The following is a 12,967-nucleotide window of genomic DNA, read 5'->3' as shown; positions in this document are numbered from 1 at the left end:
GGTAGTAATGTTCTAGGCTTTGCAGGCCACGCGTCTGTCACAGTTACTCAGCTGTGCTGTGACAGTGCGAATGCAGCCGTAAACAACATGTAAACAGCGGGTGTGGCTGTGTGCCAGTCAGACTGTTTATAAAAGCAGGCACTGGGTTTGGCCCAGACCACAATTTGCTGGCCCCTGCCTTATTTGAATAATACTTCCGTTCATAGAGGTTAAAAGTATTCCTGAAAACGTTGTCATTTTGCTTTCCATTTTGTTTCTTAGTTGCATTTACAAAAAAGCTGTTGGAGTATTACCCCAAGACCAGAAACACAGAGCTCTTGCAACTCTAGAAAATATTTGAAAAATATTTGTCTCTCTAGGTTCCATGTAGCAGTAAACTCATTTTTAGAACAGCATAAACCCGAAGTCGTAGAAATTCATGTTTCTATGACACCTGCCATGCGTGCTATACAGACTGCTATTCTGGACATTTTAAATGCGTGTCTGAAGGAACTGAAATGCCATAACCCATCACTGGAAGTCGAAGATTTATCTTTAGAAAATGCTATTGGAAAACCTTTTGACAAGGTACTCTGTTTCTTTTCCTGTTTTAGCAGTTTGTTATGTTGTAATTTTAAAGAATGCAAGTTAATTTAATATTTATAGTGTTCTTAATAGGAATTTGCTGTTAATTTAGGATTAAATTGGAGGTGATTGAAAGTATAGCTTTTTTGTTTTACTGAAAAGTAATTTGTAGTAAATTACATTGATTGGCACATAAGCACAACTCTGATTTTTGCAGTTGTACAATGATTGTCTCTTATGTTCAGTGTATGTAAGAGGACGATAAATGAACTTTTGCTCTGAAATGACAACATTTGGATATCAACAGGTAGAAGAGTTTACATAGAATACTTCATAATTTATGATCTCTTATTTGGAATAAAAATAATTTGGATGAATTTTGATTGCTGAGGAATATGAAACTTGGTCTGTCTTAAAATTACATTCTGAATTGAGAAAATGGTAAGACTTTAGTTCAAGGAATTTTAATTCTAATTAATTTTTTCATCATAGATTAATATTAATATAGGTATATAAATATCTGAAATTGAATTGTTGGTCCTGAAAATGCTGACTTTGACAAAATTCCAGGCAGCTTTTTTTTTTTTTTTTGGCAGAACAAATTCCTATCTTTCAAACACTGAATCAGTATCTTTGGAAATAATGCATAGTGATTTTAAAAAAAGAAAATTAAGTCCTCATTTTTCTGATTCTTCCAAAAAAATCATTTTACTGTGAAATGATGATATGTAAAACTAATTTCATGCGTTTTGTTCTTCTATTTTCAACGAAGTTTATTATAATTTAGTGCATGATATACCAAAATAAAACAAACAAAAAATTCTCACACATTTTTAATAGAATATGTATGTTCCTAGAAAAACAAAATATAACCAGATATGTTTTGCACTAAGTTTCTTTTTATCATCCCCTGGCTAGTAAAAGTCAAAGTACTGTTTTAGGTATTCTTTTAGAAACCAAAACAAATTATAAGCATAATTTGCATCTTGTTAGAAAATTTAACTTTTGTAGATGATTTTACAAAAGGTGACTTACAGAAGAGTTATGTGTCCCATATTATCTCAGACAGCCCCAGTATCTGCCTGTTGTCCTGGAGTAATTCTTAATAGTTCCATTTCATCTTCACAGGAGTCCTAGTTTGGACAATAAATTGTATGGTCATCCAAATATTACTCCCAGTCAGTGTATGTTGATAAGCTGCCATGTAATAAAACTGTTTCCATATCGTGCAGAAGTATTATCCCTTTTAGTTACAGAGTCAGCTTGTGAAAGAAATGTACATATATACAGCTGTGGATATGTAAATACTTACATGGTGTGTACATAAAGCTCTTCCGTGTTTTACGCAAATTTTTAAAGATTTTAAAAAGTACTCATATTTGGTGAGTTGTTAATTTAACAAATGTTTTTGTATTCATGAATCACATTTTAAAACAAAAACTAAAGAAATCTTTTATATCAATAAATTAAGGTCCACTGTTATTTAATTTGATATCATGTAGTTTCCCTAATTTGTGTCCTCTGCTTCATCATCCAACTGGATCTCACGTCTTATCCGTCTGAGATAGGGTCACAACCAAACTTGGCAGAAATTGAAATTCTTTTTAAACTATTCATTTGATTATCTGATATTTATCAGGCCTTTTTTTCTCCTAATAATGTAACATGGGTAATTACGAATTGATTCTCTGATCATAAAGATTCTAATTATGATACTCTGCTTTATATTTGAAAAACTAAACATTATTATTAGAATCTTATGAACTTAAATTTTCTGTCCACTTCTTTGGGAGATAATGTTTTGGATTTTTTAAAAATTATTATGGTAAAATATATGTAACAAAATTTATCATTTTAACCATTTTTTAGGTATACAAGGGATAATGTTTGTTGAAAGTATAACTTGTATTCATAATAGCTATATTGAACATATTTTAGCAGTACTAAATTTTATTCTTGTTTTAGACAATCCGCCATTATCTGGATCCTTTGTGGCACCAGCTTGGAGCCAAGACTAAATCCTTGGTTCAGGATTTGAAGATATTACGTACTTTGCTGCAATATCTCTCTCAATATGATTGTGTCACATTTCTTAATCTTCTGGAATCTCTCAGAGCAACAGAGAAGGCATTTGGTCAGAATTCAGGTGGGAAATAAAAATACTAATATTATTCTAGGAGCTGATTTGAATAAAGTACTGGGTTTTGTTGAGGATTCAGGTGTGGGGAGTGCTATGTTCAACTACATGGTATACTAAGATCTCAAATTACATTTTATGTTTATAGCACAAGGATGTAGGCCTTATTGATAGCTAATGTTTCCGCCTGCTTAACTTCTGTATAATAATAAACATTCACATCCATTCTGGGCAATTTTATTTCTAGAAAAAACTGTATATCCCCAACTTAGAAACAGGTTATGTTCTGAAAGTTTAATTGTTATGAACTTAAAATTCATTTTCCCCAAAGAAACAGCAAGGGAATATGGAGTTTCATCAGTGAAGTGCTGAAGAAGAAATGTGTAGGGACATATCATACACAGCTGTCCACCATCTTGTTTTTCTGTCAGTCACATTCTTCCCCCACTACTGTGACCTTTCTCACTGTTTGGCTAGAGCGATGATTTTTAAAATGTGGTCCAGGTGCCCCTGGGGCCAAGATTTAATAAGGTTAATATTTTTTACTGCTTCATCAGAGACATTCTTAAGTAATAAACTACAGATGCATAGCACTGAGGAATACACTGACTTCTGGTACACTTTGGTCCCACTGCCTTCATTTGTGCTCAGCCACCAGTGGCATTACCTGCCAATGCTTTTGCACCATCATTGGAAATGTCAACACAGTGGAAAAAAGTCAAATAACGCATTAGTAGTATTATGAGAATAGTTTTGCGGTCTCAGACACCCTCCACCCCGAAAACACCTTAGGGACCCCCAGGGATCTGTTGGCCACACTGAAAACCACTGGTCTAGCCAAACAGTGACGGGGCCACAATACAGGAGATGGTATTGTTGGGAGATGAACAGGCTGGGGACTGATTGTGGACATGATCGTGTGACCGTCAGAGGTTCTCGAAAATTAACCATAAACTGAAGGCTTTTTTAACTTTTCATATTAGGTTGGCTGTTTCTTGACTCTAGCACCTCGATGTTTGTAAATGCTCGAGCAAGGGTTTATCATGTTCCAGATGCCAAAATGAGTAAAAAAGGCAAAATGCCTGAAAAAATGGAAATTGAAGAGGAACAAGGTATCTTGTATGCTTAAGTCTTTAATCATGTCTTTTATTTAAGACTGTGATGTGAAAATACTTATCGAGTTACAGTATGTTTAAATCTCCTTCAGCCATATGTGTGACTGCATGTTAACTAAATGTTATATGTAACATATGCAATGTATGTTAAAAGTATTCGGTATGGATTCATTGCCAGGGGATTCCAAATAATGAATGCCAAATATCAATCAAGAGTATCTTTACTACTACGTAAGAATTATAGATTGGTTTTTTATTTAAACTTCAGAGTAATTACTGTTTGGACACTTAGTCTTCGTGGTACATTTTAACATCCCTTTTAGCTTTTAGGAAACATAAATATACTAGAATGAGGCATATATGGATTTTAGTCCACACTCATCTAGTAGATATAATAAATATCGTTGGTTTTTTAAGGCATGGGAAAGGGTTGATGCTTACTTTCTGACTAGTTTGACAGGTCTCTTTCAAAACTTAATTAAATACATTAGTAACATGTTTGCATACTTACAGAAATAAAGATTTGATTGTTGCCTGCTTATATCATGTTCAGGATTTGGAAAATCATGGGGATTTTAGAAATAGTAAATCCTGTTATTCTCTACTGAGTCCTTTGTTCTGTGTAACAGTTTATATACTGTGTCACAGTTGACAGCTAACACATGGTCATCTCCTGTTAGTGACCGTGCGTATCGCTTTCTGTCAAGGCATCATGAAACCTGTGTTAATGCTGGTTTGGAGTGTCTTCATTTAGACCATGAGGCAGACCTTTTTCAGGGAAGCAGAGTCTACCTCTAGAGCTTTATGAAGGCAGCTCAAAGGAATGGGTTTATGGAATGATGCCTGTGTTATCTGTTGTTTTAAAAGCCTTTGTAATACTTTATGGATAAATATTATCACATAGAATGAGGTTATCTTTTATTTCTATACAGAAGCAAAAAAGGAACTGGTACTAGAAAGCAACCCAAAGTGGGAAGCACTTACCGAAGTACTGAAAGAAATTGAGGCAGAGAATAAGGAGAGTGAAGCCCTCGGTGGTCCAGGTGGGAAAAAAGGAGATGATGACATTTGCGTACAAAATCTTGCATATGGGTCTTTTTGATTAGCTCTTTAAAATAACTTACACTATTATTTTGTTTATAAAATGTAGAAGAATAAGTGCCAAATGAACACTGAAATCTTAGTGACAACCTCGTTTCTGTTCGTTCGATGTGATTTGTTTTTCTCCAGGTTGAATCATTGTGTATTCATGAAAGTCTCAGGACTTCTGTTTAAAGATGCAGCTAATCTCCACATATATATTCACCAGGCTTTTTACATCTGGAATCCCCAAAGAGAAAGCTAATGGACTTAAATTTTAGATTCTCAGCGAGTATCTTTTCAAAGAAGCTTCATCTGTTCTCTGGAGTGGCGTTGATCTAGTCCTAAAAAAAATTCCAAGTTTTAGGGCTACTCTCTTCAAACATGAGTATAGTAGTAGATTAGCACAGCAGACTAAACCTGAACTGAATTTTAAAAATAAAACTAGATTTTTAAAAATATCTATTGAGACGCTGAACTCCTCCTATAAAGCAATGGAGACCAGCACACAGTCCTTATATGAGTAATTACGCTGTGATGCTATCCCAGAACTTACGGTGCTGTGACTAAGACCCAAAGTCGTACATGCCCACTTAGAAAAAGTGAAAAGTATAAAGGAAAAAGAGTACGTATAGCAGCCACTGTTAACATTGGCATTATTTCCTTCCTGGTTTTCTTTCGTGTGTTTTCTGTTTCACATTGTTAAAGTTACAGTGTAGATGTAATTTCTGGATATAGAATTAATGACTCAAATGATACTGACCGTTTTAAAGTTCTCAAGACATATTACCACATTGATTTACAGAACGTTTTTATCAATTTTCGTATCTTTTGGAAGTATACAAGCTTATTGCTTTTTCAGCTAGCTAACAGTGACGGGAGATTCTGTATATATTTGTGTGTGTCTACATGTATTACATATGTATAATTTTAAATTAATTTTATTAATTTGATGGGTGAAAAATGTTATCTTGTTTTAAATTTTGATGTTTTGGTGAACTCAGTATTTTCTCAGATGCATTTCCTCTTGTAAATTGTCTCAGTTTCCTTTGCCAGTTTAGGCTATGTCCTCGGTTTATATCAGCTTTTTATGTATTTAAGATATTAACATTTATTATAGTTGCGTAAATTTGTTTTTGTCTTTAGCCTCTTTAATGCACAGTTTTTTGTTCTTACAGAGTCAATCTTAGATCACAGATATCAGTCTTGTCTAAGATTCCTCTCATTACTTTTAAGCCTGGAAAATCATCCTCGTCTAGAGAGGTGGAGAATGGTCATTTTTTTAATGATTTAATATTTAACATTTGACTGTGTAATCCATTTGAAATTTATTCAGGTATATAAGATCCTCTGGAAAATTATTAATTAAAATGAGCTTCTGTAGAGCCTCCATTATACCACAGCTGTACTTTTCATAAGACTCTAAATGTTTCTAGCTTCAACTTTACTCAAAAGATTTAAATAATCCTGCCAGAGAGGTGAAAGCCTTTGATAAGCATCTGAGACCCTTTTACACAAATTGTAAATGTGCCTTCAGCGCCAAGGAGTGAGATATGTTTTCTTTGTGGGGGAAGGGATCAGGGGGCCCATGGGGATTAGGGCGACAAGTGAGGTAATAGCGACATAACGTTGTTTTCTAACTTTAGGACAAGTTCTCATCTGTGCAAGTGACGACAGGACGTGCTCCCAGCTGCGGGAGTACGTCGCGGTCGGAGCAGAGGCCTTCTTGTTGAGGCTGTACAGGAAAACCTTTGAGAAGGACAGCAAAGCTGAAGACGTGTGGGTGAAGTTCAGGCAGGAGGACGGTACAAAGAGAACAACGAAATCCAGCAGAAGGCCCAGAGGCCTCCGAAACAAAGAGGGGGCTGCTGCCAAAGAGAGGGCTCTCAGAAAGAAGAAGCCACGGTTGACTTTAACTCAGATGATGGGGAAATCTGAAGAAGTGGACGAGGAGAGAGATGTCGAGGAAGGGTGTCCAAGAGACGTAAGCAACAGCCCCGAGAACTCCTTAGAAGATATTCAGCATGAGGAGTTTGATTTAAATGTACCATCTGATGCCGCGTACGGGATCCTGAAAGACCCCCTCACCATCATCCACCCACTTCTGGGCTGCAGCGACCCCTACGCTCTGACCAGGGTGCTCCACGAAGTGGAGCCGCGATACGTGGTTCTGTACGACGCAGAGCTAACGTTCGTACGTCAGCTTGAAATTTACAGGGCAAGTCGCCCCGGGAAACCGCTGAGGCAAGTTAATGAGTGTGAACTGTTACCTTACAGACTTCAGTTTCACGGTTCTTTAGGATTTAACGCAGAAACTATACCGGTTGCACATGGGTTTTCTTATCTTTAACGTGACATTGTTATGCTGTTGGTGGAGTTTACGAAACCATTTTGTTTTCTGATCAGTCTGGGAGTACGCGTGGGGAAGAGGTAGAATGTTATAGTGGGACACCCAGTCTGGGTGGGCCTCCTATTCTTGCTACCTGCTCTTCTGTTCTGTGCCACATCCTTTATGCGTTGGTTGTATCTCTGAACAAGTCTAGGAAATTTATAATATAATATCCTAACTTCTACCAAATGTTAATGTAATTATGACTCAGCTAAATGATTTCAGTCTTCTAAAATGCCCTCCTGATAAACTGGAAGAAGTGACTCTAAGTTACAGCCACATAAAACTAAAGTATTTGCAAAATTATTACAGCAAGTTTTCTTGAGTTTCAAGAAATATCAGATGTAAAATCTACAGGAATATCAGATGAGAAAAGTGGTGCCTCCCAAAGAATATAGTGTGCTGGCTCCCCAATTATCTGAGGGAAATAAAGAGCAAAATTAATATCCTGAACTCGGCCTGAACCAAAAGCAGAGCCAAGAGAAACCTTTCTAGCAGTTTAACTAACGCAGCCTTTCAGAGCAGAGATGAATGGAGGAGGTGGATCAGAAATAATGCAGGATGAAGAGATTAGATGAACCCGGTAAAGTAATTACAAGCTGATAAATTTTTCGTGCTTTGCTATTGATCAACATTGTAGATAGCTTGTGTGCGCCAGAGTTCTCTGTTGCCTGAGAATAGAATAGTGTGATACTTAGAAACAAAATGTCAGAACCAGAAGGGCCCTGGGAGTTCAGCCACTCCATCCATCGGTGGGAAACTGAGGCCCGGAAGTGGTGAATGGCTTGCCCTTGGCCATGTGATACATTCGTGGGAGAGCTGAGGTCTCTGGATTCACTGTCCAATGGTCTTTTTTCTGTCCATACTTGAACAAAATCTAGGGAAGTGAAGGCTGAAAGAAAAATCGAGAGCTAAATAAGGAAAACACCTCTGATAGAAGATGAAGAAAAGGGACAGGGGGGGTGCTTCGTTCAGCTTCTTAGCAACAAACAAGACAGAAAAGCTGGCTCTTCTAAGAGAAAAGAATACGTCAAATTATTTCTTGAGGAGCCTGATATAATCCATATGTCTCCTGTGTCCATGTGTTTATATAAAATGTGTGATGCCTCAGTTCTGTTAAGACATGAATAAAAAGGAGCTGAGAAATTACTTGTGAAGATAAAGGTCATATAGATTTCATGTGTTTATTTTTCACTAACATGAGCTTTCATAAGCTGGCTTTTATAACTACTATCCAACTTTTTAAACGATTGTTTGGCAGAGGTGCAAAGAAAAAATTGAAAAAAGAGAAGCCGCTAAGATTGTGTGTTTTCTGATTTGTTTATAGTTATGAGGAAAGAATTATTCTATCCGTCTTTGTTATATTTCAGTGTTTGCCTAAACTCTGTTCCTCCTTTTGGTGAAAGAAGGGGAAAAAAAAAAAAAAAACAAAACCCATGTGGTACTGAGACCTTCAACAGGTGGGGTTTAGGCTGCTTAATTTTAGCAAGTGTGTGATGAATGGAACCTTTTCTGCTCGGTCAAATATTTATTGTTTGAACACTCTAAGTGGCTGATTTCAAATGCCATGCTCTTCCTTCCAGGGATGAAAGATTTTGTGTTTGCAGCCTAAAAGAGTTCTGTCTTAACTTGCAGGGTTTACTTTCTTATATACGGAGGTTCCACCGAGGAACAGCGCTATCTCACTGCTTTGCGGAAAGAGAAGGAAGCTTTTGAAAAGCTCATAAGGTAAATACCTAGAAGATCAGTGTGAAAGAATCGAAGGCCTTTCAGGACCCAGAGGCTTCTCTGGGTGGGGAGCTGTTGACCAGCCCTCAGGAAAGACGGTGGGGGAGGCAGCGGGGGAGGTCACGGCAAGACACTCCTGTGGTCTGGTTCACCCCCGGTTTATGTACATCACACGTTCCCTTTTCCCTCCCCCGCTTTCTCCACCATCTCCAGTTCCTTTTCTCTGTGTGTATGACATAAAACACCAGCAATATAAAGCACGACTTTCCTAAGAAAGCTGTTTTGAAATCTCTCGTTCTCCCCTACATAACAAGATTCCTCCCTTCCCTTTGAATCATGATTTTTTTTTTCTCCTTGTAAGATTTCTGTTGTCTGTGGGTGGGTGACTACTTTACTGTTTACTGGGAAATACTTTTATGACCTGGTCAGTTCAGATCAACAAAATCACTCCAGGAAGATTTTTTTTTTTAAGTGTGGCATTTGTCTGACCATATGTGTTTGCTTTTGAGAATGAGTGTCCTTTAATGTTCCAAATCCAAATGGAAAAAGCTTTTTGGTTTAACACAAGGAAAATGTTTCTAAGTGAGATTTTTGCAAACGGGGAGGCTACCTCTTACTCCTGCAAGTGTTTGAGAAATGTGATAACCTCCTCCAAGGGAAGTTGTCAAGGAGATGCAGCTTGGTGAGAGAAAATGGATCAGATGCTCTCTGAAGCCAGGACAGGGCCTGGACAGGGCATCCTTGAGCTGAGCCAGAGGAGAGGCCAGGCCAGAGGAGGCCATGGACTGGCCTGAGTGTGAATGAGCCAGACTCATCTTCCAACTCTCAGACATTGGCAACATACCAGTGACAGCAAGAGGGCAGAAATCGTTGTTAGTGGCAGTTCGCCAGCCGGGACCTACACAGAATTTCAAAATGGACAACCATCCTTTAGCACTGGCTGTGGGCTTTCAGTATGTGCCTAAAATGTGCACCATTTACTGGAATTCCCAGTTCGTCCAGGGCATGTGTTCCTGGAAACAGGAGTGCTGACTGAATCGGTCCCTCTGGAGGCACTGGGCGCGGCACCCGGGCAATGCCCACCCCTCCTCTCCCTTTCACGTCCTCTGTGATTGCGGCAGGGCCTTGGCTGTGCGTTCTTACAGCTACCGGGCCTACAATTATCAGTCCGTCCTTTCAGCCTATGAAGATGTATTTTCTATTAATGTGCTCTGCAGGAGAGTTTATGTGTTGTGTATCTATGTTTTTTGAAAAAAATATTTGAAAAAGTTTTATAACAGACCAGGTATAGTACAGACTACCTCTTTTTGTCCAAAGCTTTTAGCACTTCTCTGTGTCTTCCAGACCTTCATCTCCCAAGACTAAGTCAGCAGATATCACTTGAGCATCTTTTAGGAGCCAACCAACCCTGTGCTAATATTAAAGTGTTGGAGTTACAGTGGTGCAGAAAAAGGCTCTGCCCTCCCACCTAGAGCTTGTCCTCTGGGGGAAAAGACAAACAGTGACTGTGTATGCATAGTGTGATAAACATACATGGGCAGAGTGCTGCGGGCTGCAAAGGCAAAAAAAAAAAGGGAGGGGTAGTATCGTAGGAGGGTGTGTCCAGGAGACCTGACCCAGTGTGGGGCATCGGGACGGCGTCACTGTGGGAGCGACTGTTAAGCTGACACACACAACACGTTTGCTAGTTGCTAAATAGACAAGGTGGGCAAGGGGGTTATGTTGAACAAGGGTGTGTGTGAAAGCTAAGAGGTGTGAAAGACCTGCTAAGGATTTAGAACTTGCCTCTGAAGGCAGTAAGACAGCCTTGAAGAGTTGTAAGTAGGAAAGTGACATAGTAGGATTTTAAAGGCTCTTCTGGCATCAAACTGGCGAACGGATAGAGCCAGAAAATACTCAGGAAGCTATTGCAATTGTCTGATAAGAACAGGTGGTAGCCAGGGCTAGATTGATGGAGAGAAGGAGACAGATTGACAAAATATTTAGGCAACAGAATGAAAGAATTGTGATACTGGATGTGGGCCAGTACCTCCTAATTGCTCCTTCACTCTTTGTAAAATGTCCTTTGCATAAGGCTTCTCTGGTTAAAGCACTTGTCTCTAAGTTACCAACGAGCACATGGAGCTAAAATATTCAGATTAGATTGTTGGTGTTTGTTTTGAGGATCCCCAAGACCACCCTCAGGCTCAGTGATTCACTAGAAGGACCCGCAGGTCAGAAAAACTGGTACACTCAACCATTGTGGTTTATTACAGTGAGAAGATACAGAGTAAAATCAGCAAAGGGAAAGAACACACGGGGCCAAGTCCAGGGAAAATCAGCATGTGCTTCCGGGTGTCCTCTCCCGGTGAAGTCGCGTGGACGGGTTGAATTCTCTCAGCAGCAGTGTGTGATAGCACATGCTCAGTGTTGTCAACAGGGAGGCTGACCCAGGGCTTGGGGGTCAGTCGTGTAGACACAGGACTTGCGTGACAGACTCCAGCTCCCCGGAGCAAAAACAGGTATTCACCATAAATCACACTGTTGGCATAAACCATTGATCACACCGGTGCTATGTGGCCCCAGGCACTCAGAAACCCTCTTATCAGACAGAATATTCCAAGGGCTCAGAGCTCAACTCCCAGAAGCTGGCCAAGGACTTCTGGGAAGACACGCTGAGGAGAGAAGACAGGCCCTTCTCGGGAAAACTCAGGGTTTAAGGAGCCCAGGCCTGCTCTCTTAATCCTTTCCTGCACAGTGTTGTAGCCAGAGGAGCCTGGCAGAATCTGAGTAGGTGAGTTTTATGCTCCAGGCTTCCTTCCCGCAGCTACCTCTTCTCTGGTACATCAGGGAACCTAACCTAGAAAAGAGCGCTGCAAGTAGACTGTAGCAGGGTATTGGGGACCCCACACCATTCAGTTTGTATAAGTGATTCTATGCATCAGAGGGCTCAGTGACAAGGTTCTGATAAGCCTGGCACGTACTGGAAAGCTCAGCAGAACTGCAGCTGTGGACTGTCTCACATGTCAATCTCTACGATAATTTCCATACCAGGTTTTGGTGTAAGTTTATCTATGGTCTGGCATAATTTTCTGAACTCTCTCTGTGGTGAGTGTTCACCTATTGTAAGTTAGATCTTCCCATGTTACACAGATAGTTACGCTGCTTAGATTCTTTAGATATTTACTTTCCCAGAAAACTCGGGGAATTTGAGAAGTGTTTGTTTTGAAAAGCAAAATATATGTGAGGTGCATGGCTGAGAGAGTATTTGCACTGAGCCTGGACTTAGAGAAAAATTTAATGTGAGAATAAGAAAATGCACTTTTGCCAGGACCTCCATGAGTGATGTTGTAAGAACAAAAGCAGTGCTACTATTTAAAATAATCAGAAAGGAATGAATCAGGCGAACTGGCAGCGAAAGGACTGTTTGGCTGGACTGAAGATCAGTAGATTACAGATGACAAGTAACGAGAAAAAAGATTACACTGCTGAGTATTGATAATAAAAAGCTCTCTGGGTCAAGAAATCACTAATAACATTCTGAGTATACATAGTTTTGTAAAGGTCACCGCTTTTCAAAGGAAGGGGTAAGATTATTTGAAATTTCATAGTTAGAAAGTATGATCACAAAATGGGTTAGCATCAGGGCTTGAAAAAAAGCCCGTTTGAAGAGACTTCCAGTTCAGCACCTCCTCCCTGCATTTCCGTGTTGTACAGGCTATTCAGATGCCATTGAAGATGTTACAGCTAGATTAAGAGACCTCAGTGCTTGAAGTGGAAAAAGGAACCTGAATTTTTTAATAATCATTTTGTGTCTATCACATAGAGTAACTTGAATAATTATGATGGATGTTGAAAGCAAGGGACTGAATATTTATAATTATGGAGAATTTCTGTGAAATTAATTTGAGTTACTAGTTAGTAAGACAATATTTTCTTCACAACTCTGATTTCATGTAAGGAGTATATTTTTCC

At 39.0% G+C, this 12,967-nt stretch overlaps 1 protein-coding gene across 1 annotated transcript in view; it reads left to right on the top strand.

The window, feature by feature from the left end:
• The window catches only part of ERCC4 (ERCC excision repair 4, endonuclease catalytic subunit), a 29,401-nt gene that overhangs the window by 8,104 nt on the left and 8,330 nt on the right, over positions 1 to 12,967 (top strand). The window contains exons 4-9 of the mRNA XM_072942160.1: positions 360 to 567; positions 2,530 to 2,710; positions 3,685 to 3,813; positions 4,749 to 4,859; positions 6,543 to 7,140; positions 8,921 to 9,013. Coding sequence (XP_072798261.1) covers positions 360 to 567; positions 2,530 to 2,710; positions 3,685 to 3,813; positions 4,749 to 4,859; positions 6,543 to 7,140; positions 8,921 to 9,013 — 1,320 coding nt within the window. The remainder of the gene's footprint in view (positions 1 to 359; positions 568 to 2,529; positions 2,711 to 3,684; positions 3,814 to 4,748; positions 4,860 to 6,542; positions 7,141 to 8,920; positions 9,014 to 12,967) is intronic.

This window comes from Vicugna pacos, chromosome 18 (assembly GCF_048564905.1).
Source record: "Vicugna pacos chromosome 18, VicPac4, whole genome shotgun sequence".
Taxonomy (NCBI): Eukaryota; Metazoa; Chordata; class Mammalia; order Artiodactyla; family Camelidae; genus Vicugna; species Vicugna pacos.
This window is presented reverse-complemented; position numbering and strand designations above follow the sequence as displayed.